The sequence below is a fragment of the Leishmania mexicana genome, chromosome 32 (assembly GCF_000234665.1).
Source record: "Leishmania mexicana MHOM/GT/2001/U1103 complete genome, chromosome 32".
NCBI classification, from domain to species: domain Eukaryota; phylum Euglenozoa; class Kinetoplastea; order Trypanosomatida; family Trypanosomatidae; genus Leishmania; species Leishmania mexicana.
Genome location: NC_018336.1, coordinates 635,452 through 659,909, shown reverse-complemented (window position 1 = coordinate 659,909; position 24,458 = coordinate 635,452). Strand labels below are relative to the sequence as shown.

The 24,458-nt window shown below is 55.6% G+C and overlaps 8 protein-coding genes across 8 annotated transcripts; all 8 read right to left on the bottom strand.

The window, feature by feature from the left end:
* Nucleotides 1-890: 890 nt before the first annotated feature.
* Nucleotides 891-3,989, bottom strand: LMXM_32_1690 (putative DNA polymerase delta catalytic subunit; the record flags this gene model as incomplete). Its single annotated transcript, XM_003878374.1, has 1 exon — nt 891-3,989. The coding sequence occupies one exon, from the start codon at nt 3,987-3,989 to the stop codon at nt 891-893; it is 3,099 nt and encodes a 1,032-aa protein (XP_003878423.1).
* Nucleotides 3,990-7,471: 3,482 nt separating this feature from the next.
* Nucleotides 7,472-9,859, bottom strand: LMXM_32_1680 (thiamine biosynthesis-like protein; the record flags this gene model as incomplete). The annotated part of the gene is made up of 1 exon (XM_003878373.1): nt 7,472-9,859. The coding sequence occupies one exon, from the start codon at nt 9,857-9,859 to the stop codon at nt 7,472-7,474; it is 2,388 nt and encodes a 795-aa protein (XP_003878422.1).
* Nucleotides 9,860-10,411: 552 nt separating this feature from the next.
* LMXM_32_1670 (putative N-acetylglucosaminyl-phosphatidylinositol biosynthetic protein) lies at nt 10,412-11,776 on the bottom strand (the record flags this gene model as incomplete). Its single annotated transcript, XM_003878372.1, has 1 exon — nt 10,412-11,776. The coding sequence occupies one exon, from the start codon at nt 11,774-11,776 to the stop codon at nt 10,412-10,414; it is 1,365 nt and encodes a 454-aa protein (XP_003878421.1).
* A 394-nt stretch (nt 11,777-12,170) lies between these two features.
* Nucleotides 12,171-12,785, bottom strand: LMXM_32_1660 (conserved hypothetical protein; the record flags this gene model as incomplete). Its single annotated transcript, XM_003878371.1, has 1 exon — nt 12,171-12,785. The coding sequence occupies one exon, from the start codon at nt 12,783-12,785 to the stop codon at nt 12,171-12,173; it is 615 nt and encodes a 204-aa protein (XP_003878420.1).
* A 353-nt stretch (nt 12,786-13,138) lies between these two features.
* LMXM_32_1650 (conserved hypothetical protein) lies at nt 13,139-13,936 on the bottom strand (the record flags this gene model as incomplete). The annotated part of the gene is made up of 1 exon (XM_003878370.1): nt 13,139-13,936. One exon carries the CDS (start codon nt 13,934-13,936, stop codon nt 13,139-13,141), a length of 798 nt encoding a protein of 265 aa, XP_003878419.1.
* A 338-nt stretch (nt 13,937-14,274) lies between these two features.
* On the bottom strand, nt 14,275-14,646 carry LMXM_32_1640 (conserved hypothetical protein; the record flags this gene model as incomplete). The annotated part of the gene is made up of 1 exon (XM_003878369.1): nt 14,275-14,646. One exon carries the CDS (start codon nt 14,644-14,646, stop codon nt 14,275-14,277), a length of 372 nt encoding a protein of 123 aa, XP_003878418.1.
* Nucleotides 14,647-15,091: 445 nt separating this feature from the next.
* LMXM_32_1630 (putative cyclophilin) lies at nt 15,092-15,859 on the bottom strand (the record flags this gene model as incomplete). The annotated part of the gene is made up of 1 exon (XM_003878368.1): nt 15,092-15,859. The coding sequence occupies one exon, from the start codon at nt 15,857-15,859 to the stop codon at nt 15,092-15,094; it is 768 nt and encodes a 255-aa protein (XP_003878417.1).
* A 782-nt stretch (nt 15,860-16,641) lies between these two features.
* Nucleotides 16,642-19,359, bottom strand: LMXM_32_1620 (conserved hypothetical protein; the record flags this gene model as incomplete). Its single annotated transcript, XM_003878367.1, has 1 exon — nt 16,642-19,359. One exon carries the CDS (start codon nt 19,357-19,359, stop codon nt 16,642-16,644), a length of 2,718 nt encoding a protein of 905 aa, XP_003878416.1.
* Between the last annotated feature and the right edge of the window lie 5,099 nt (nt 19,360-24,458).

Here is a 24,458-nt window from a genome sequence, read left to right as displayed (position 1 = left end):
ACACATATGCGCACGCACCCTAACCCTGACACACGAGTGCGCTTCTTGTTTACATATGCGCACAGAGCGAGACACACCGGGCACCAACCTCGAGACAAACGAACCCAAACATGTACCCGACGGGGAACACAATACGAAAAGCCGCGCCCGCAACCTACACGTTGTACATCCCGCTCCCCAGCCCCATTGCGGATGACGCTCTCCTCTCTCTCTATGCGTAAAAAGATGCTCAGCCAAGCTGGACAGCACGCTTACTGAACATGTATGACAGCATTTACCTTTTTTCCACCGTGCCCCGGGCCGTCACAGGCCCCATCGCGTGGTGCGAAGCAGCGCTGGGCACACGCATCACAGCCATGCGCCGACGCAGCCATCTCAGCACGGGCCCTGCCTCAACCTCCACCAGCCTCCTCTACGCGGGCAGCCCCGCAGCCGCTCATATCATGCCGGCCGCCACCCGGCGCACCCCTCGGGGCGGCCCAGGCGCCACACACCAGGAGCCAGCGAGGGCCGGGCGGGCTGCAGTCGAGTCGCGCTGACACCCCGCCCATATAGCATGCACGGCGCAACCCGGTGCACAGTCGCAGGCCGCTCCGACGCAGCGCCACCCACGACCTGGCCGCCGGCATCAGCAGCGATGCATCGCTCGGACCCCGCCCCCACGTCGCAGGCGCTTGACCCTGCCACCACCAGATGCGGCGCGGCATTGGCAGGGGATAGGGGCTCTGCCTGGCTTCTCCCCCGCACAGGGCGGGCACAGGGTCATGGATACCGCGCACTGAGGTGCACCCCTTTCATCCAGGCGTGGAAGTATCAAGTAAAAGGCGGCAGAAGAAGTTTCAGCACAAAGGCACCGAAAGCAATCACCCTTGTGTCTTCAAAACTGCTATTTACCAGTCGTCCACAACACCAAAACGATCCAGGAGCACCTGCTGTTCGTGCAGATCCTTCTGCACCTTCTTGCGCATGTAGAACACCGGACAGTCGCGGCTAGAGCAGATCACCTCTTGATTCAGCGACCCCTGACACTGCTGGCACTGCGTCCACACCTGCGAGTAAATTGCTTCGTAATGGTTGCGCTTCGCTACAATCTTGCCATACACCTCAGGTGCCTTGTCTTGGCAGTTGTCGCACAAGGCGCCTGCTTTGATGACGGCGCGGCACGAGATGCACTGCAGCTGAATCTTCACAAACCTCATCAACCCGCCGGCATTCTTGCTCGGGGCGGAGATGGCGATGTGGCGTGTGTGGTCTCCTTTGATGAGCACACTGGGGTCGTCCAGTACACCTTCGAACACGCGCAGAATCGGCGGAGCCAGCTGATGCTCGAGATAGTACTGTGTGTCGATTGGGATATTGTTGTCGAGCACGTAGATGGGGTCCTCGCTTCGCTCGTACGCCTTGGCACCTTTCGCTGCCTTAATAATAACGTACGCCACACGGTCGCCAATAGTCGGCGCTGAGGCGGGGTCTCGCTGCCGCATGCGCTCCACCAGGGCGATGTGTGCCTGGGCACCGGCATACTCATCCTCTGCCTTGGAGAAAGCCTTGGTGATCACCAAGTTCGATATGTCGAGTCGGTTTAGCAGCAGGTCGCTGATCGTGCCTTTCACAAACTCGACAGCGCTCTCGACGGAGCGGTGAATGAGAATGCGGTTCAGCACGCCGGACACCATGCGTGCGACTAGAGGGCAGTTGTCTCGGCGTACAGTCTCGATACCCTTGGCATCCAGCTTGTCGAATCGATCCGTGTTCGTCCACAGCAAGCCGGCGTAACGTTTCTTGTTCATGAGTAGGTACGGAAAGTACACCTTCTCAAATTCGAGCTTGATGGGGTTGAGGAAATTGCTGGACACCTTCTCCGCCGCCTCGATGCCGAAATCCATGGCCGCCTGCAAGCGCTCCTTGTCGCTCGCCTTCTCGTTGGTGACACACTTCACCATCACAGAGTCAGTATCGCCGTACAGCACACGCGCGCCGGGGTATAGCTCCTCAACGAGGTTCTTCGTCCTGTCAATCATCTGCCGGCCATACGCCGTGACGGAGGCGCTGATCTCCAGGCACGGCAACTTGCCCACCTGAGCACCCGTGAAGCCGTACACAGAGTTGGCGCTAACCTTCAGCGCAAGCTGGCGCCCGTTCAGGACCTTGTACTCAAGCGAGTTCATGGGCACATCCTTCATCATCGCCCGCGCATGCTTTCGGGCAGCCAGCAAGTCTTGTAGCACTTCGGGAAGAATGCCTGGGAAGACCTCTTTTTTCACAAAGATGTCCGACGTGGGCGATCGATCGAGGGAGTCTTCCGGGTACAGCCTCGCGTCCGCCGGGCGCACCAATGTTGAGTAACACAGGTTGTGTGCGATTATGATGGACGGATACAGCGACGCGAAGTCGAGCGTTGCGACGGGGCAGTTGTAGAAGCCTTTGATCGGGTCGATGACGGTGGCGCCTTCGTAGCCGCGATCGCTGCCGCCTGTGTACTCGACCGTCGGCACCACCAGCTTCTTCTTCTGGGCCTTGCGCAGGAGCATGGAGAAAACCTTGATTTGCTGGCCACGCTCCAGCAGCCACCCCACCGGCACACCCGTTACGCGTGCCATCTCCACGTTGTTCACGATGCACATGAGCCGATCCAGCAGCTTCACAGGAAGGAACGCATCCTTCAGGCAGTACACAGCGAGGCGACGGCGCGTCTCCTCGTCGCCGTGCTGGAGATCTGAGATGATGGAGTGGTGCACATCCTCCTTCTGCTCCCCGAGAAAGTTCTGTGATACCGAGTTGAGTGAGTAGGAGCGCAGCTTGTAGTCGCGCTGGATCACCACCATCGCATCCATAATGATGCGCCCCTCCAAGGTCAGCTCCGTATACTCGCGGTTGCCCATCTGCTTGGATTGGAACTTCTTGTCGCGCGCCACCGTCCGCTCGTGAACTTGTCTGCCCCAGTAGTGAAATGCGTCGCTGGCCTTCAGGGCTGCGGCGCGGTTCAGCAGGTATGGGAAATCGAAATTGCAGATGTTGTAGCCCGTCAGGATGTCGGGGTCCAGCGCTTTCATGAAGGTGGCCCATGCCAGCAGCATCTCCGCCTCCGTTTCGTATGAGAGCACTTGCGCCCCCGCAATCGGTGCGCAGCTCTTCAGGGTGAAGATGGTCTTCGTGAGCGGCTCTGACTCGTGCCCGTACTCAACGCAGTGGTTGGCAATCTGAATGACAGGGTCATGCTCCGGCTCAGGGAAGAGCCCTTTACGGCCTTGGCACTCGATGTCGATAGAGAGGATGCGGAAAGGCGCGATGGACAAGTAGTCCCCGAGTGGTTCGTGGTTCTGCACATCCTCGTGCGAACACGCCACCTCAATCTGACAGGTCGACGTCTTGGCCGAGCACGCGAAGAACTTGCCGTAGGTCAGCGTCAGCCAGTTGCTGCCGCCAATGTCGTTGTCGACGAGGAAGCGCAGCGGGAAAATCACGTTCGACTCGAAAGTCTGGAAGATGCGAGTCCCATCCCACACCCCAGGGCACGAGACGCCGCGGTCGCATAGGAGACTGCGCAGCTTTGGGATGTGCTGCGGCAGCTGCACGACGATCTTTAGATGTGGCACCAGCTGGCCACCTTTGAAGTACATGAGACTGCGGCGCTGGTGCGCCTCCACTCGCACAACAGTGTCTTGTAGGCGAGTCTGGTTGCTAAGCTGGTTGTTAAGCTCCCGCATAAGCCCTTGAGAATGTACATCCACCCAGTTCGGTGGCGCCTCAATCCACAAATACGGCTCGTAGTTGTAGCAGTGAACCAAGACACTGAATCCCTCGGCGGTGACTCCGTAGAGACGCACCACCGGCACCTCGCTATGACGAACACGTGACACCGTTTCATCCGGGTTTCCTTTTGTCTGGCAACAGTCGAGGAGCTGAAAGCACAACTCCTTGTCCAGGTACGAAGCAGGGAGAGGCAAGCGCGCGACAGACTTCCACTGCGACAGAGCAGAGGACGACATTTTTGTGAGGGTGCGTGTCCGGGAGAGGAAAGAAGAGCTATGATGGAGAAAAGAGGTCGCCTGCCGCAGCGGAGCAGAGTTGCAACGAACGACACGACCAGCGAGCCCCCTCTTCAGGGTAGTTTGGCAGAGCGTAAGACGGCATCGCGCAAGCGGACAGAAAAAGAAGAAAGAGCGAAGAGAGAGTGAAGAAGCCTGCGTTGGCGTAGAGAGCAGAGAGGGAAGACGTCACACAGCTGCGGAGCTGAGGAGCAGGTGAGTGCAAGGCTATTCAGGTTATTTAGCGGAGTAGGCAATGTCGCACCATCAGACAGACAGCAACACCAGCAACACGGAAGTACCACAAGCCACATTCACACGCGCGCGCTGTTCAGACACCTAGGAAGAGAGTCGATCACTCTTGTTCACTGTCGCTAAAGCGCAGTACCCCATAGGTAGTGGAAAATAGAGCACGGGACGATGCGTCGCATTGTACCTCTAGTGGGTGTCGTAGACAGCGTAGTGACATCGAGCGGAAGTATCTAGCGGATCAGAGGCGGTGACTGTTTTCGCAGTCGTGAACCGTAGATTGCCTGCAGCGCCTCTCGCGCAGATTTTTTGCTGGCGGCATTGTCTGGCACCCCCTTGTCCACGATGGCCCAGATACTGTCATCCCTCCGAACACGATGAGTGTCTAGATGCTGGCTCTGCAGCACGCGTAGTGCCAGACACCACTCCCCCTGAGTTACTGCAGTCCTTTGAATTATGAGAGGCAGCGTGTCCTTGTCGATAATGCACTGGCGAATGCCGCCAGCGATGAGCTTGTCAACTCTGGCAGTGTCATGTTTCTCCTGAAGAAGCTGCGCGCACAGCGTGTCAATCATTCTAAATGAAATCTGCTTCATTTCGTTTTTCACACGCTAGCTCTTGGGCACAGACTATGCGCATGCATCGGGGTGGCAGAAGAAAGGAGGGTGAGCGATGCTAGTTTCAAGAGAGAAGAGCACTTCTAGAGGGCATGCTTGTTCTGACCCCGTCATGCCCGTTCCCACTGCATACTGAAATAGGAGGGGAGCCAGACTCGCACAGAGAAGATGAGTCCGTTACTCATCTACTGCTGCACAAAAAAAAAACATTCATCAGTACGTAGGGTGCAGTAACGCAAAAATACGATGCCCGCCGCCACAACGTACCTCGGGAAAGGGATCTGCCCATCAGCCTCGTCATCAACTTTGTAGTTTACTGATACGCATTTTTCCAACGTGCCCATTCCGCCATACAGCATGGGCGGAATGGGCACGCTAGCCCTCGGGCCGTCACAGGCCCCATCGCGTGGTGCGAAGCAGCGCTGGGCACACGCATCACAGCCATGCGCCGACGCAGCCATCTCAGCACGGGCCCTGCCCCAACCTCCACCAGCCTCCTCTACGCGGGCAGCCCCGCAGCCGCTCATATCATGCCGGCCGCCACCCGGCGCACCCCTCGGGGCGGCCCAGGCGCCACACACCAGGAGCCAGCGAGGGCCGGGCGGGCCGCAGTCGAGTCGCGCTGACACCCCGCCCATATACCATGCACGGCGCAACCCGGTGCACAGTCGCAGGCCGCTCCGACGCAGCGCCACCCCGGAGCCAGCCGCCGGCATCAGCAGCGATGCATCGCTCGGACCCCGCCCCCACGTCGCAGGCGCTTGACCCTGCCACCACCAGAGGTGGCTCGGCGTTTGGAAGGGATAGGGAGGGAGCGGCTGCCCGGCTTCGCCACCGAGTGAGGCGCTGGGGCACGGGATACCGCGCACTGAGGTGTACTCCTCCCACACCATCAGGGGAAGCCCAGTGGAGTTTTTGTGTCACGCCCTTTTGTTGAGCAGTGCCCCTCTCCCGTGAACACGCCCGCAAGCATAGGCACACACAGCCACAGCTCACCTACCGCTGCGGCACTGCGGCTACGTCCTGGTCCTCCAGGAACGAGCCGCCCGCCGTCGAATCTACCGCTGTGTCTAACAGGCACTTCCTCCCCTTTCTCGTCCTTTCCTTGGATGCGTGCGGTGCGAGTGGCGGCAGCCGGACATCGGTGCACTGCATGCCTTGGTCCAAGAGGGCCGCGTCTGGGGTCCTGCTCGAGGGCGAAGGCGGTGGCGTCTTCCGTGCGGGTGGTAGGGGATGGGTCCGGGCGCATGCCGGATGAGTTTAGGGAGGAAGTTGGCCGGTATCAGGTCAAGGCCCTCGGAGACCCTGCACACTCTGCGTGCGTCCCATGCTTCTCCCTGACTCGCCTCCACCCGCGCCATTCCATAATGTGGTGCGGAGACTCTTCACACGGGAGTCTGGAGGACTCGACGGTGCAAACTCGTGGCGCTCTCGTCATGCTGCCGGCATCTGCACCGCATCAGCCCATCCCATCGGATGTAGGAGATCCCGCATGTCTCGCACCCATGCGCTTTGGGGGCTGATTCGTATGGATCTCGTTGCGCATGTGTCGTGCATCACTCGCACTCCTCTAGCCTCTGAATGCCTTGCTTGGAACGTGGCACACCATGCCGTCTTTGCTTGAGAGCGCGTGCGCGCAGTCCTCACACTAGTGAATCTTGGGGCCTTCCTCAGAGCGACGTTGTTGTCTGGGGGCATGTCTAGATGGCTTGCCTGCATGTACCACGACAGTTGGGACGCTGCCATGAGTCCGTGGCGGCAGCGGCATCCCGCCCTCTTCTGAATCCGCACCTCATTGGCAAGCGTGGGTGTGTCAAGCAGAAGGGGGTCAGCGGATAAGCATGTTCCTGCGCACAAAGAACCCATAGCCTGCCGCACTGAAGAGGCACAGGGGGCAGCGGTAGACATTCGACGGATGAACCTCATGCAGCGCGAGTGAGATGTGGGTAGTCAGGTTATTGCGCGCAAGATCACAGCGTGCAATCAGGTGTGCTGTGAGTGCAGGGCGACCCGCGAATCTCGCGTAGTATGCCGGGCACAACGCAGGGTCTGACGCCCTCATAGGAAAGCACTGGTGGTGGGAGGCACCACTGTGATAACACAGTGGTAGGCAGCACGCAATCGTGTCACTGTCAGTCATCCGTCGCTGCAGGGATCCAAAGTGCGGACAGGTCCCCGTGCGGAACTGGGCAAGAACAGTCTCCTGTCGCCTCGTAGGCCCAGCATCCTTGTTTTTCTGGTGTGAGACAGCCGCCGCCAAGGAGCTCTTGTGACTGCGTGTCGCATCGTGTGGCGCGGTTGCAGGGGAGGTCGGCCTGGCGTCTGAGACCGATGACCAAGTCGGCCATTCAACCAGCTGGCGTCGGAGCCTCTGGCACTGCCGACTTCGCAGTCCTGACCCCTTCGTCGTTGTGCATCAAGTCGGAATGATCACAGACAGACTGAAATGAGAGGCGCACGCGACGGGCTAGCAGTGCCGGCACTCACAGTAAGGAGGAGACAAATACAATACGAAACCAGCTGGGGAAAACGCCCACGTGTGCGCACGTGTGGGACTGGAGAGGGTACACTGACAAGCTAGCGCACCAGCTTGATCTCGCCAAGGACATTCTTCAAGGCGCTCAAGACACGCTCCGCGTCGTTCAAGGTGGCAAAAGAATCCCAGCTGATGCGGATGGAGCGCGTCGGCGCAGGTGTCTTGCCCAGCGTGTCGTAGACGGTTGTGTTCACCTCATTCGTCTTACACGCAGATCCGGTGCCGATTTCGACATGGTACTTGGTGGAGAGGCGTGACACCACATCTGTGTTGCTGTAGCCTTGCGGAAGGGTGGCGTGCACGATGTAGCCGCTGGTCTCCCCGCGACGGTTGATCTCACACCCCATCTTTTCCAACTCCTCCGTCATGAGAGCGTCGATCTCCTTATGAACCGAGTGGCTGCGGTCGAGGGCTAGAGCTGCGCCGAAGCCAACAATCGCAGGAACATTCTCCGTCCCCGGGCGGATGCCCTTCTCTTGCGAGCCGCCGCTGAAGAGCTTGTTGCACGTCAGGCCCCGCAGGTAAACCGCACCAACACCAACGGGTCCGTTAATCTTGTGCGCCGTGACCGTGATGGAGTCGACTTCGCTCAGGTCGAGAGAGCCAAAATCGATCTTGAGCAGAGCTTGGCTTGCGTCAATGTGAAGGCGGCCGCCCTCAGGGCGAATCAGGTTGCGATTAATGCTGCCCGTCTCGTGGTTTACAAGGTCCACCACCTTCACCACAGTAGCCCCGTCAGGGACGTTCGGATTCTCGCTCGTCGAAGCGTGCGACCACGGCTCGCGCACGACGTGGTAGCCGTTCAGCGCAATGTTGTTCGACTCTGTCCCACCTGAGGTGAAAATGATGTCGTTCGCCGGCACATGCATCACCTTTGCCAGCTGACTACGCACCTTTTCCACTGCCATGCGAGCCTCGCGGCCGCTCATGTGCATGCTATTCGGATTCCCTTCGGGGGCGCGCATCATGGCCATCCTGACCTGCTCTGCCATCTTAGTTCCGGCGGCGGCGTCGAAGTAGACCACGTCGTGCACATCGTCCTCGTTCGAACCATCCTGCACCAACCCCGCTGGAGGCGGTGTGTTGTTTGACGCACGTACGCCAGACTGAGGATAGTATGTGAACTCGGACGACTCGCACAGCTTCCCGTCGCGGTACACCTCCTTCATCACCTCGAGCTCGGTCAGCTTGATGCGGCGTACACACGCCTCAAGGGTTCGGCGGCCCATCATCAGATTTGCACCGGACTTGCACATCATGTACTGGCAGCAGTCCGCGCCCTCCTGAATGGAGAGGTCGAAGGTGTTGATCTTGCGCGCCTCGTCAATGATAAAGTTCTTCGTCACACCAATCAGGGGAGCGATGACAGCCTTACAAATGGTGGGGTAGAGCGTGCTGATGTTATGCACCGTCTGCGATGCCACCTGCCCAGCAGAGTCGCCGGTGACAATGAAGCATGAGTCATCAAAGCTGGCTGCAAGCGACAGCATAAACCACTTGTAGATTAAGGTGCGGTTGTGGTTCGGCACGTTCGCCACGATCTGCGACTGCAGTGTGCTGATGTCCACGTAGTGCATGTCAAAGCGACCTTGCACGGTCGACAGGCGCTCGCAGATGCGCCGGTTCTTCTCCACAACGGAGGCAGTGTCGTTGGTGCTGTTGAGAAAGTGCACACCGTTCACGAGGCAGCCGCGCGTCATCATCCGATACGCGGCCACGGGGCTGTCGATACCACCACTGATGAGAGCGAGCACACGCTGATCGGGTGTAATGGGGATCCCCTGCGCGCCGGAGCAGATGAACGCGCCGCGAGGATCACCCTTGCGCTCCTCCCTCTCCTGAGAGGCTTCGTAAATCTTGGCAATACCGGGCAGCAGCGCAAGCAGCTTCAACTGCTCCTTCGTGGGTATCTCCTTGCGCACCTCGATCATAGTGTCACCGTTTCGGAAGACTTGCGGATTCTGGAGAACGCGCCGTATATTGTCCATAAGCACACGAACCAGCCGCTTGCGGTGAATAGCGCTCTTCAAGTACAGCTCTCCGACGGAAATCACCAACGTCGTCTGCTCCACCGGCGGCTCTGCGTGGCGCTTACCGAACCAATACAGCTCGGGGTTCTTCATATTGTGCAGGCAGACGTACGGCTCACCGTCAGTCGCGACAGCGTTGTTCCTCTTCTGCAGCTCAAAGCCAGCCTTGTCCGTCGCGTACCAGCGGCGTCCCGTAACGCGCATCTCCGCCTCGAGCTCGGGAATTCTGACGAGCTTCGGCTCTGACATGTACCACAGGTAGTTTTTGGACACATCGGGCTCCACCATCATGAAGTGAAAGTGACCATTCTTTGCCTTGAGAATGAAATTCGGCGTCCGGTCATCCGGGAACTCCCGCGGATTTGTCGGCAGCTTTTCCTCCTGCCTATCAGACGGCATGATTCCGGACTACTTTTTATTTATTTAGTATTCGATGAGGTTAATGAGAAAAAAAAAAGGGAACGGAATCTGCGGATGTCGTGAGCACCAGGAATGAAGCCATCAGAGACGCAACGCCCTCCACATGGATGGGACTGTGTAGCATGAGGGTTGCGCGAGCGTCCATGTGAGTCGGAGTCCAAAGAGAGTGGAGAGAGGTGCAGATATGTTGATTGTCATGAATAGTTCATCAAAAGCAGACAAAGAATGAAGATCACGCTCCCTGCTGTAGCTGAGCAGCAACGTTGTCATGGTACACTGCACAAATCCACACGGAAAAAGACATGCCCGCGGATAGGCATATACGCGATCTCCCTCTGAAGGTGTGCGACGGTTTTTCTCCTGTTTGAGGGAAGCAGAGAAGTGAAATGAGCATGCGTGTCTAAAGGAGTAAGGACCCCATTGCCAATGTGCGATCAGCGAAGTTGTATCAGAATACCGCAGAAATCGAGTAAGGCAGACACCTAGCGCGCAGAAGACGAAACAGAGCAAAAGTAAGACCACAGCCTCCGACTACTCGCCGTTCTTCTTCATAATCTTCTCCTTGTTGCGGAGGTAGAAGGACATGGGGAAATCCGGCGCAATGTCAATAGTTTCCGTTGGAATCCAGTATTCCATCAATCTATACAGAATCCAATCCAAGGAGCAGAGCATCCAGCACACGAGTCCAAAGAGAGGCCCGACAGATGCGTAGTTCATCAACCGTTCGTACAGGGACAGCATGGGCATCTCCATAATGCGGTCGTAGACGCGCTCGGTACGCTCCGCCACCCAGTCCCAGCTATAGAACTGCTTGCAGTTGTCGTGCAGTGTCCATGGTGAGTGGTGCGGCACGTCGTTGATGGCTTCCTCCAAAGCAGCAATGATGGATGACGGGTCAGCATCCGCCAAAAGCAACATAGGTGCCGGGAGAACCTCCGGGACACCTCCAACTCTTGTCGACACGCACAGTAAACCGCACGACGCCGCCTCGATGAGCGCAATGCAAAATGCCTCCGTCAAACTGCAATTCAGGAAGATCTGGCCCTGGTTCAAAACCCTCTTCACGTCAGAGTGCTTTAGCGCACCGAGCATCTTCACCCGGTTCATCAAATTGTGTCGCTCAATCATCTGCTCGAGCTGCGAGCGTCGCGGTCCGTCGCCACCGATCACCCACTTAATATCCGGATGGCGCCGACATATTTCAGGGATGACGTCGACAAAGAGGTCCGCCCCTTTTCGATATACAAGCCTGGTGATGACTACAATGGTCAACCCCTCCTTGTCAATCTTCGATGCCCACGACTTGTACTTGAGATCGTCAGGCGGGGTGAAGGCGGAAGTGTCTGTGGCGTTCGGGATCACGCTTGCCCGCTGCGGTGCAATCCGCGCGCGCAGAACGGTGTTTTCGCGAGAAGTGTTGCTGACACAGATCACCTGGTCAACTGTACGCAGACTCCACACAAGCACCTTGTTGATGTTGATGGACGCCGCATCCGCAAACCCAAAGAGTGAGTGGTCGGTGAAGCACGTCTTGATGCCCATGGTCCCGGCGTGGAATATCGCCTCGTGGCACATATTGGAAGTGGTCTGATGACCATGTACGACAGTGATGCCCTCACGAATGAAGATAGTGCGCAGCATCGGAAACGCGCCGAGCCACGTCGGCAGCGTCACGGAGCCGGGAGGCAGCTTTGCCGCAAGCATCGGCAAATAATACACCTTCAGCCCATTTGTGTAATAGCGAATCCCAACGCGGTCCCCATAGGCACGCGTGATTATAATGATCTTGTGCCCTCTCCGCATCAGACACAGGGCTAAATTGTAGATGTGCACCTCCACTCCACCAAACCCGGGGAAGAAGAAGTCGGAAACTAACGCAACACGATGCCGCCCCATCGTGCAGATTCGCTTCAAACCACAGCTCTTTGTGATAAGTATCTTGAGAGGGAGAAGACAGTAGATTACAGTGAAGACGCCCATTGAGGCGAGTGAGCAAGGTAGTAGTTGAAGCATAGAGCAGCTGGGGAGCGGCACAGCGCCCTGCAGCCTGACTCACTCATACATACCCTATCTCTCTTTTTCTTCAGGAGGAGTATGCAAAGCTTGGAAAGTGCTATCACCGGCCCCAGTCCCCATACTCCGTTCCCGCGCTTCTACGTTCTCCCCTATATGTATGCGATCGCAGTGGAAGTGTGCAACTCGCCACGAGGGAGAGAGAAGCTGCAGACAAACCGAAAGACTTGCAATGAAGCATTTTTTTCGGTATGTACTCTTTGTGGCTTGAAGTTTTTCACGCAGCTCCCTTGGCAAGTGAGAAATCTGTGGCGTCGGCATACGAGAGGGACCGCCTCATCGCAGCGAATCGAAACAGCACGTCGGAGTGGAAGGCGTCAGCAGCATCCTCGGAGCGAAAGCGCAGAAACGACCGCCCACCCTCTTTGTTGTCCTCAAAAACCTCGACGGCTGACGAGTGCGCCATTTGAGAAATCTCGCGCCGGTCGGGTTCCGCCACGCCTTTCCAATACACAACCAAGTAACCGTTGGATTCAGCAAAGCCAGCGCCCACGGTGGAGACACCAGGGGTGTACTTGTGTCTCACATAGGACCGCCTCGCAAAAGCGTCAACGCCGTTTTCGTGGATCCATCCGACATCGATAATACCAATGTTCCCAGGCTCTTGTGCCAGTCGCGAGAGAGACGCGTAGCAAACCGCACAGCTCATTGGTTCCGAGAAGAAGACAACAGTGGCGTAGTTGCCGTCGGTGAGCTCGAAGCCGTGAGCCACGCTCGTCTTGCCGAATTTCTCAAACGTGGTGCACAGCTTCTCTGGAGCTAGCGCCGTGGTGTGGTAGACGACCACGCCGTGGGTGTCTCCTAGTTGAACCGCAAGCGGCCTCCCCTGCATCAGTGATTTAACTCTCAATACAAGTTGTCCATGTAAGAGGCCCAAGTGATTAGAGCAGCTGGCACTTAAATCAGAGAGCAGAGCAAAAGGAAGGGGAGATGGAGGTGTAGAGTCATACATGCAGTAAATCCTTCTCCTGACGTCGGTGCCGCTGTTCGATGCTCTGTGAACGTGAACCAGGGTTTACACCAGACTGGCACTGTCCAGATGCCGATCGTGAAATGCGATAGGGTGGCTTGTTTCTTTTGTCAAGAATAGACTTCTTACCTTCAAGAGTAGTACAAGACTCTAGGAAAAGCGATAGGACACAGAGTGAGGAGGGAGAAGGGATCCAATGTCGGGGCGAAGTCGGGCTAGGAGGTGCAAAAGAACAAGTCAGCAGTGCGGCTGCCTCGCTCTGTAACCCACTCAAATCTGAAAAGGGCAATGCCGTCAGACCCAAACCCCACCATGAGAGAAGTCTTATCGGCTAGCTTCGTCATTCGTGTGCAGAGGCGTGCATACTCTTGCAAATCAGTGCAGCGCGCCGACCCTTCCAGGCGCTTGGATACGCCGTTGCACTCATCCAGCAAGAGCTGCAACGATGAGGTGACAGTGCTCGTTTTCATGCCCAGCTCGCACTCCGTCGACGAAACGCGTCGAAGAAACACGTCGCATCGCTCGTCGTCCCCAGCACAGACGGAGCGGACAATTTCGCCAAAGTTTCGAATGTCGGCAATCGTGTACAGAACCCCCACGTCGTGATCAACCAGGAGCTTCGGTCCGAGGTCGTGGAGTGCTCCGACCTGTGCTACTTGCACGCCGGTGCCGTCTTCCTTTTTCTGATAGAGAAGGGCACATGAGAGATCGTCAGCAACCTCGAGAGTGATGGGAGAAAGGCCGCTGAAGCAGCTCAGAACACTAGTGAAAAAAGCAGCGTTTACAGCCCACGAAGTTGCGTGCGGTTCCACTGCAGCCATCTTTTGCGGCCTCTCAGACTCATCGGCAAAGTCTACCGTGGTGTAGCTGAATGGAGGAATGTTGACGGTGGAAACCTGCAGCACGGTCCGTCGGCCTTCACGACTCAGCTTGAACTTTACCGTGTCATCGAACTGCAGCAGATACTGAATGACAAAGAGAAACTCGGCACCGCGTGGAAACTGGAATGCCATCTTGCAGCGCGGAGCAGCCTGATGGCTTTTCCAGATGTATGTAAGCATAGCAAAGAGAAGGGAAAAAAAAGCCAGAAGAAGAAGTGGGGGAGGAGAAGTAGCGGTGGGCAATAAAAGAGCTGTTAACCTCATTGAAAGTCTTTGGAAGTGCTTGGTGTGCAGCGGCACTCTCTTTTGCGGCAAGCTTCACCAGTAACGGTGGGGTGTCGCGTTACTCTTCTTTCGAGCGTTTCGCGGTCCAGATGAAAAAAATTTCAATTGAAACATAGTAAACTTGTAAAGCAGCATCTGTGAGGTTATTTTTCGAAACCTCCACGAGTCAGCCCTCACGGCCGGCTTCACGACATCCCCTTCAGATCGAACCCTTCATAAAGGCGCGCCAAGGCACTGTCAGGTCCCTCCAGCTCTGCCAGCGCTGCTACTTTCAGTTTTAAGTCCTCTCGGGCCCTCTCGATCTCGTTATCGCACTGCTGCAAGCGCCACTCAAAGTACTTGAGCGTACCAGAGTGGCTCAGCTCGCACGACACAAACGTAGAGCCGCCGCTCAGTATCCATAAGTCCTCCTCGGGCCGTGTTGTTAATATTTTTCGTTGAGCCTCGCGATACTGGTTCTTTCGGCGGTCGAGATCGACGAGGTACTGTTTGGCCTCCGTAACCTCCTCTGCGGCAATCTCGATATCTGTCCGCTGCGCGTTGAGATCCTTTTCCATCTTTTGTGCGGTGAAAGTGCTTCGCCTCAGCTAAGCACAAGAACTGATGTGAAAAGATGAAAGGCGAGAAAAGAGAAGAGCAAGGAAACGTGAGAGCGAAAACTGACAAGAAATGTGTAGAGAGAGAAAAGACGTGCACGAAGCCTCTACATCCGGCGCGCATGGCCACCACTGATAGCTCGACAGTAGATGCGTGCCCAAGTGCTCAGGGTCAGACAGCACTCGCGCCAAGCAAGCGACTCCGCGGGCCAGACGCCGTTTGAAAATACAACGTTGATCATTTCTGGTGCCGTTCCTTTCACGTGTTAAAGCCAGTAGAGAAATTCCTACACCCTGTTATGTGAAGTGGAATAAAGTTAGATATCGACAAAGAGAACATAATCGAGCCACCGCGACTAAACTCATCTGTGCTCGTCTGATGTGTAGCGCCTACGATATCGTTTGCCTACTCTTGCTTGATTTCACCACAGTCAGTGACCGTGATGGGCTGGCGGGTAGCACCAGATTGACTGCCCTGAGTCTCCACCTTTATGATGACGTCATAGCCCTTGGTGACCTGGCCGAACACGACATGCTTTCCGTCCAGCCACTCGGTGGGAGCGGTGCAGATGAAGAACTGAGAGCCGTTCGTGTTGGGGCCGGCATTGGCCATTGACAGCGTGCCCGGGCCAAAGTGCCTTCCAGCACGTCCGGCAAAGGACTCATCAGGAAACTTGTGGCCGTAGATGGACTCGCCACCGGTGCCGTTGCCGGCAGTGAAATCGCCACCCTGACACATGAACTGTGGAATAACGCGGTGAAAACGGCTTCCCTTGAACCAGAGAGGCTTGCCAGAGCGGCCAACACCCTTCTCACCGGTGCAAAGCGCGCGGAAGTTCTCGGCCGTCTTCGGCACGACGTCCTTGAAGAGCTCCATCTCGACACGCCCTGCCAGCTGCGACCCGATCGAGATGTCGAAGAACACGATGGGGTTATTCGAGTTGATCGGGTAGAACGGAATCCTGCGCTCAGCGCTCAGAAAGGTACGGCGAAACATTTTTGGCGGGAGGGGCACTATCAGTGAACAAGATCGCAAGAAATAGGATATGACTAGTGCTTCTGAGTGTGTGTGTGTATACGGATACGTGCAAGATAAAATGCGGATGTAGAGGGTCCGTATGAGCGAGAAGTGTAAAAGGGTATGCTTTCGTTCCGACATCTCCGCTCCGCCCATGCTGTATGGCGGAATGGGCACGCTAGCCCCGGGCCGTCACAGGCCCCATCGCGTGGTGCGAAGCAGCGCTGGGCACACGCATCACAGCCATGCGCCGACGCAGCCATCTCAGCACGGGCCCTGCCTCAACCTCCACCAGCCTCCTCTACGCGGGCAGCCCCGCAGCCGCTCATATCATGCCGGCCGCCACCCGGCGCACCCCTCGGGGCGGCCCAGGCGCCACACACCAGGAGCCAGCGAGGGCCGGGCGGGCCGCAGTCGAGTCGCGCTGACACCCCGCCCATATAGCATGCACGGCGCAACCCGGTGCACAGTCGCAGGCCGCTCCGACGCAGCGCCACCCACGACCTGGCCGCCGGCATCAGCAGCGATGCATCGCTCGGACCCCGCCCCCACGTCGCAGGCGCTTGACCCTGCCACCACCAGATGCGGCGCGGCATTGGCAGGGGATAGGGGCTCTGCCTGGCTTCTCCCCCGCACAGGGCGGGCACAGGGTCATGGATACCGCGCGCTGAGGTGCACCCCTTTCATCCGGGTGCAAGAAGAGGGACACCAGGCAAAGAAATAAGAAGCGTCAACCACTTCTGTTAGTGTCAATCACTTGTAGACCGAAGCCCTCGCAGCACTATCGTGAATGCGCGTAGCAGAAGTCAGCGAGACAACAAAATTGGCGCGCTACATAAGCAGCCTCCGATTTATCTGCACGTTTTACTAAAGTACCGAGAACCTCAGTCTATGTACATTCCACAAATCAGCGTGAGAAAACAGGAACCACGTGGCACTTAGTACTTGGCTTCCAGGTAGTTTAGCACGTCTTGACAGTAACCCCTCTCTGCGTGTCGCTCAAGCGCCAACCGAGTTAGATTAACAACAATGTGCGGCGAAATATCACCCAGCCTTTTCAAGGCCTCTGCCAGAGAAGGCCGGATGCCGATCGTCTCCTCCGTGTCATCCAGGTAGACGAGCATCTTCTTCGCGAGGGGCACTACCTGTGCCGATACCTCATCGACAACAAACGGTGACGCGCCCCAGTCGTCGGCAAGAAGTCGGGTCAGCTCGTTGGAAGTACGCAGACGGATGGCGTCGTTTGAATCGTCGAAGCGCAGAATCACGGATTGAATTATCTCGTGCGCTGCACCTTTGACCATTGGCAAGCGGGATACCTCGCCAAGGGCCGACATACAAACAAGTCGCATCTCGCCGTCGTCGGCGTCGGAAGCTGCACACCAGGCGTTTACGACCGTAGTTGATAAAGCGTTGCTGTTTTTCACAAGCTCCGCCTGTAGGGCATCGCAGTACACCGGGTCAAGGAGAGCGCACAGGCAGTTCACCGCCACTTTACGGAAGAGGTGTGCGGTGTTGCCCGGTTGAAAGGCTGACAACGGGAGGACAACGGCGCGCAGAAGTTCACTGGTTTCGCTTGGCGCAAAGGCGTCTGTTCTGCACCAGAGAAGCTGTTCCAGAACAGTAAAGTAGCGCAGCTCCTCTGTGACTTTGACTGCAAAATTTATGTCCGTCAGTCGTGATTCAAAAATGTCTGTGAGCACTCCGCCGAGCGTGTCAATACTGTCCGCGTTCAGTACCAGGTCACTGAAAGCGCTGACCGGAAGCGCCGCCCCGTAACGGGACAGTAGTCGCCCTGCATGCAGGGTATAGATACCAGTAAGTGAGTCCGTGACCAGTGTCGACAGCATTGTAATTGCCTCACCAGCTTTCAGCTGAATCGCGGGCATCTCAGTGCTCTTGATACGCAACAAAGAGTAAAGAATAATAGAATCCAGCGTTCTCTGCTTTGGGTCGCGGAGCACTTCGTCGGGGAGAGGGTGCTCCGGGGAGGCAATGAAGCCCTTTGCCACAAAGACTGGAATGACTTTCTCAAGAGTCTCAAGAAGCGCAGCCAGAAGATGCTCGTTCTCACACTCGATCAAATCGCTTCCCGTCAATGCTTGAATAATTCGGGTAGAGTGAGCCGGTGTCAGCTTCTCCTTAGAACCCTCGATAAGGTACCCCAGCGTTTGAAGAATCGAGCATTTGACTGTCACACCTGCAGTCGAAAACAGCGTTGGCGTCGGTCTGCACGCATCGTCGAGAGAAGTGAGCACCACAGTTTTGTTGTGCGACCTTTCGATAACAGACACATCCTCGTAAGGGTCAGCGTTCGCGGCCGGCTTCGCGATAAGAAACGGCAAATACTGCTCAGGGACCAGGAACTTCCCCAGCATCTCAACACAAAATGTTGCCTCCTGCTTGACCTCATCATTTTCGTCACCGAACGCTTTGTACACAGCGCTAAGGATGCGCTCGGTGAACTGCACACAGGACTTCTCACAGTAATAGATGGTTGTCCACAACAACCTAAGCGCTACCACCCTGCGATTATTCGTGGAGAAAGGAATCATCCAGTCGACAGCGGTAATCTCCTTCAGAATCTTGTCGAGGAAAGCCCGAGCGGACTCGGCGACGACGTAGCGAGTGCCCAGGCTGGGGCGGCTCTGAAAGAGGTCGCTGTGCTCTGGTGACGGTGCCGTGAACTTCATGGAAGGATACTCGTCATCGCCGTACCATTCAATATCCTTCATGGTGACGCGCCTGTTCGCCATATCTATCCGGTTGTCCTCGTTGTCGATCATATAAAGCTGCCCGACTCGCTCCAAAATTTTCCGCGCCATGTTGCGAACACCATCAAACGAATCAGTCACAAGAAGCAGGAGATGTGGTAGGTATTTTGCGTGCATCTCTAGCCGCTCCTTGACATCCAGCAATGCGCATGACAAAACTGAGATGACTGCTAAGCGAACTGGCTCGCTGTGATCGTTGCAGAGGACAAACAGCTCCGATGCCATTGTCTTGTTCTCTACCTCGTCCTTTCCGTCTCTCAGTGCCTCAGAGGCTCCGCATCGAAACAAAACAGCCAGTGTTTGGGCCGCCTCGCACCGTACAGCGCTGTGTTTGTGTAGAAGACACGAGTTTTTCAGAACTTTTGCCAGCGGTGTACTAATCACCTTTACTTGCTTGGGCTCGATGGAGCACAGTTGGCAAGCTGCCTTGCACGCTTCCTTCTTGAGGTCTGGGAAAGGGTCACGAAAGCAGTTCTCTAGCAGCACCAGAAAAAAATCAATGTAGTTCCGCGGTCCGATATCGTGCGGAAAGCACGTCATGCAGGCCGTCCCGAGTCGAAGAAGAAGAAGCCTGATCTCTTCGCTCTCTTCAGCAACTGGCACAATCCCAATGCGCGTGACAACAGAAGGAAGAACCCAGTCCAAAATGCTCGCGTCTTGGCCTGGTAGTAGCTCGATTGTTATCTGTGCCGCCTCTTCTCGTGAGCGCTCCGAGGTGTCCTCAAATCCCTTTAGACATGACCGAATAATTGAAAACTCGTCGTCTTTTGAGAGATTCCCCCTCTGTGCTTTGACAAGCTCGTGTATTTTCTTGTATGCTACGCACCTCTTCATTTTGTTCGAGTCCTGTAACTCGTTGAGGTACTTGGGAAGCAGATCCATTGTTCCTGAGGTACTTGGCCGATGACTGTTAGGAAAAAAGATGACCTCCAATCGGATCGGAAAGAGAAACAGAGCGCCAGTTTTGAAGACTTTGTTTTCACAACAACTCATTTCGTCTGCAATTCGCAACAGAAGTGACCAGCATGGAGGCGATGTCGTCAGTCCAAGGTGGCGAATCCCTACGGGGTTCCCTGTCACCGTGAGACTGTCCACGTAGGACGCAGCATGCAAAGGAAAAAGATGCTCTCTTTTTCTTTCTTGTTTTAAGTCCAATAAAGGAGATACCTCCTCCAGAGAAACAGTACCCCATGTCAACACGAATGTTACACTAGCTCACTAAAAATAGAGGGGAAAATAGCAGTACGTGTGAATTAAAAACCGATACCACCCGTGTGTTCAAGTATTCCTACTAAAGAAAATCATTGAAGTGCATTTTACAGCAAAAAGTGTGAGTCTTGCTGCTGGAATGAAGAAAAAAATGCTGACATCCAGCACACGCCGGGTGATTACAAGCTCGTCACTCTGGAACCCTTTCTAGTCAGTGAAAACCATCTTACAACTACTCCTAAGGCCCTCATTCAGTTCTTCGGAGTTCCAAATCCCGACCTGGCTGCGAAAAAGGAGGCCATTATTTCTCTGGCTGCGTTATTATCCGAACCCCTGCCAAATCCTAGTATATGCTCAAGCTCTCAAATGCATCCCATGAAAACTCCATCCCGAAAACCTTGACCCCGTCCAGCACGTGCTCCCCATTTTTCAATTTGTACGTGGGGATAAAAACAACAGAAAAGAGTCCAGGGGAGCAGGTGAAGTCGCGCTTCCAAATCTGGTGTCCAAGACAACTCGGAAAGGCTGAAGAGCCCGCAAGACTTCGTCGCATTTGCCAAAGTAGCGAGGCATAAGAAACGCTCGCTTCTCTGCCCCCTTCAAGTGAAGGGCCATGGTCCTCAACCCACGCAGACTCGGAAAACAGTCCCCATTACCCGAAGTGTCCTGAATCAGGAGCAGGCTTGATTTCACACCGTGAAATCACTTCTCATTTCACGACACCATACCCAGATCCAAACCTGAATGACCCCTGAGGTGCTTTATTCTGGCCTTGACGGAAACATCGCACCCTGAGCCGTGCACATCGAAAAAAGAGGAAGTGGCCAGATCCTGTCAAGAATGAAGATGACGCTGCGCTCCAGTGCAACTGCAGTAAGTCCAGGAACATCTTGGATCTCGAATGTCTGCAAACCATGAGACGCTATAAACGGTCCAGCGGTCTTCCGGGACTTCGAAAGTAGCGGACGCACCTACCTTGATGTGCTTAGTGGCCCATAGCACCTAGTATTGATTCCCGTGTCGCCGAGGAAGCTGTCATAGAGGCTCTGAGGCGGAAGATACGCGGTGCCTCCCACCAGTATACCATCACCTCACTCCACAACCGAAAGAAAAGTGTGCACGACTGCAGCTATTCCAGGCGACAGAATCGCGGCGCCTCCGCCGGCACCGCCTATCAACGATGTCCACTCACTTTTCAGATTTACCACGGTGGCATTTCAGTGTCTACAGTACACGAAGACCCCGCACGTTCAGCACGCTGTCCAGAGTCTTGTAGTGTTGCCGAGTTGCGAGAAATCGGATCCTTACGAATTCGCACTGCGCGTCTGGGCGGTGGTTGAAACTACCCAGCACTGTCTCAACGCACCTATTTTCGCTTCCAGGCGTTGTTCAAATCGTTGCTGCTTGTCGAACTCTAAAAAGTCGAGCCCGGCACAAATAGGAAGTGTGGTGCAAGGATTACCCCTTTCCAGTGGGAAGAAAAGCGCCAATTGTTTCATCACGCACAAGGAAAAGTACAACCCAGTCACTGTGGATCTGGCTGTTCATGAATCCTACTCAGAAACGACAAAAAAGTATGATAGACAGGCTTCCTGGTGAGGTTCCCTGATACCGAGATACCCGGTGCTTCCGGAGCGAAAATCAGCGCTTGAAACCCGTGTACTCCGTTAAGTAAACCTCAACAAAGTAGATCAGCCAGAGTGACAGAAACACAGAACATCACCTGTCAAAAACCTCCTTCATAGTGAGGATGCCTAACAATGAACACCCGTAACCACCAAAAACGTAAAGCCTTCAACGTATGACACGTCCCTACAACCATCGCCAGGCACTTCCAACACTGAGAACGCATGCAATTCCTCCATCCTTTCCGAACTATAATCACCGCCGGCATCCAGCACTCGCACCTCCTCGCCCGTCCCTCGCCAACAAGTGAAACCGAAAGACCAGGACCTACCTCCCGCTTCAGCCCTCACCAGTCACCTTCGCACCCGACCAGTATTTCTCAGTACACAAAAAAGGCATGCTTTCGTTCCGACATCTCCGCTCCGCCCATGCTGTATGGCGGAATGGGCACGCTAGCCCTGGGCCGTCACAGGCCCCATCGCGTGGTGCGAAGCAGCGCTGGGCACACGCATCACAGCCATGCGCCGACGCAGCCATCTCAGCACGGGCCCTGCCCCAACCTCCACCAGCCTCCTCTACGCGGGCAGCCCCGCAGCCGCTCATATCATGCCGGCCGCCACCCGGCGCACCCCTCGGGGCGGCCCAGGCGCCACACACCAGGAGCCAGCGAGGGCCCGGCGGGCCGCAGTCGAGTCGCGCTGACACCCCGCCCATATAGCATGCACGGCGCAACCCGGTGCACAGTCGCAGCCCGCTCCGACGCAGCGCCACCCACGACCTGGCCGCCGGCATCAGCAGCGATGCATCGCTCGGACCCCGCCCCCACGTCGCAGGCGCTTGACCCTGCCACCACCAGATGCGGCGCGGCATTGGCAGGGTTAGGGGCTCTGCCTGGCTTCTCCCCCGCACAGGGCGAGGTATTAAACCCTGATTCCGCGTAAAAGCCCCCATCCCCTCGACGACAAGGGGTTTGAAAGCACCCCGCCAGCAACTTTCACCGGCCCACATTATTTTTTGCTATGATCCCCTTGCGCCCGGCCCCAATGCAACCCCTACTCTTAAGAGAATTCAAAGACCCTGTCTAAAGAATAAATCAAGGAGCAGGCGGCTTTTAGTGCAAAATAAAGAAACAAGAGCACTTCGGTGCACCAGGTGAAAAAAAAAGCCTACAGGATAAACGACGGAGGGACAACACAAGGCGTTATCCGATTTTTTTTTTGACTCTGGGATGCACGCCGTCCCGTTTGCTGCGATGATCCCGACTGAAACAGGCCAAAAAGAGAAAAATAAGTGAGCCGCTCAGTTGCAAACAGGGCTTTTAGAAGCCCAGTGCGTGAAATAAAACCCACCGAGGACGGCCACAACTCGCAGAGAAAAAAGGCCCCCGGAGAGAAAAAAGCCCCTGGGCCACCGCAAAAGCCACAGGGAGCAGAGAAAACAAATGACGACGAAATGACATTCTTTGTTTCCTAGTGTCGGCCTTTTGTAAACCCCAGAACCCTATTTTCATCACGTTTTTCTCTTTTTGCTGGCCGCGCTGTCTTTTCATCCCCTATTCCCGACAGGTCAAATTTACACGGCGTTCATAAACAAACCATGGCCTTCAAAAGCGCAGAAAAAAGGGTTTGACCACCCCCCAGACACCAAATCCGGCGCGCCCATCCTTAGTTTATCATAAATTACGTTTCTTGCGTGCGCCACAATTGTTGTCGTACAACTGGCCGCCGGCTTTTTTGTTGGAAAGTTTTTTTCTGTCAGAACAGGTTTCAGGAAAATGAAGTCTCGGGCCGTTCGGCGGCGTCAATAAAAAAATTCTTTGCCGACTCTGAAAACTGGTTCCAGAATCCCATGAAAAGAACTATTGCGCATTTTTTTATACCTCATTTGCTTCGGTGTTTCTTGGGTGCGCCCACAAATTGGCGATCAAAAAAAGATGGCTTATTTTTCCGGCGTCTCAAAGGTTGGGTGCACCTGGCTGGCGGCCTTTCCGCCGCAAAAAGCGACAAACGGGCGAGAGAAAGTGGAAGGCAAACGATAATTGACGATAATATTAAATTGATTTTGAAGCGTCTAGGAATAGCAGGGGGTTTGGCGAGCCGCCACCGTTGGCGGGGCTTACCCGGCAGGAAATGACAATCGGGGTTGTCACGCCAGCTCGTTCGGCGGGGTTGGGCGCGCCTGTTTTGGACCCGCCCGGCAGCCCAGATGGGTAGAATAATGGGAATTAGTAATATGTATTCACACATTTAGAGCTTCGAGGAAAGTGCTGCCCGGGCTGCGGCGGTATGGTGGGGCCTGCAGGCCCCGCCACACCTCTCGGATAGACCCGCCTTTTCTTTTTCGCCACCACCAAAACCTTCCCATGAAAGCCCCTTGCCCCATGTTCTCTTTTTCTGTCGGTTGTGTTTTGACAAAAGCTGATGGAGGTGGTTCTGGAAAAGGTCTGCGCTTTCAAGTTTTCTAAACAGTTGTTTCGGCGATTTGGTAGCCGGGGATGTTCCTTGTGATGCCGCTGTTTCGGCCAGGGGGGGCCGGATGATCCGTGCACGGACTTATGAGGGGACCCGGCTGTGATGATGTTTTCGACGCCTTTGTCTCTGTTCCTGAACTTTTTGGTTTTCCTTTTCTTCGGGGTATTTCTCCATGCTGCTCTGCTTTGTCCGCTTTCATCGCCACTTTTCTTCTGGCATCTTTGCTGTGTTTTTCTTTTTCGCGCGGGGGTGTTTTCTATATTCCCTTTGTTTTCATGACCGGGTCTTTGTTTACACTTTTCCCGAAATGTTGGGCCTTCTGTGCGGGGTATCCTGCAATATGGTTTCCTCCGCGTTTGTGTTTGTGCTTTTCCGCTTTGTGGGGGTTGTGTGTGTTTGCGTGGCTATCTGTGCGGGCATCGCGCTTTGTCTTTCGGCGCCGTTTTCAGAAAAAGCCTTTTTATAACCAAAAAACTTTTCCTATAGGTTCTCGTCTCACTGTTAGCGGCTCCCCTTCGTGCTTTTTTTTTGCGCGTCTGTGTGGTCTTGTCGGTGTTCGTTTCCCCTTCGCGTCTGGGGCTTGTCTGCGGGTTTGGCGCGGGTTCTGTTGTCACTGTTGCGTTTTTGTCGGCGCGCCTTTTCCATTGGCGGGGAATCCCGGCCCCGCCGCCGTGA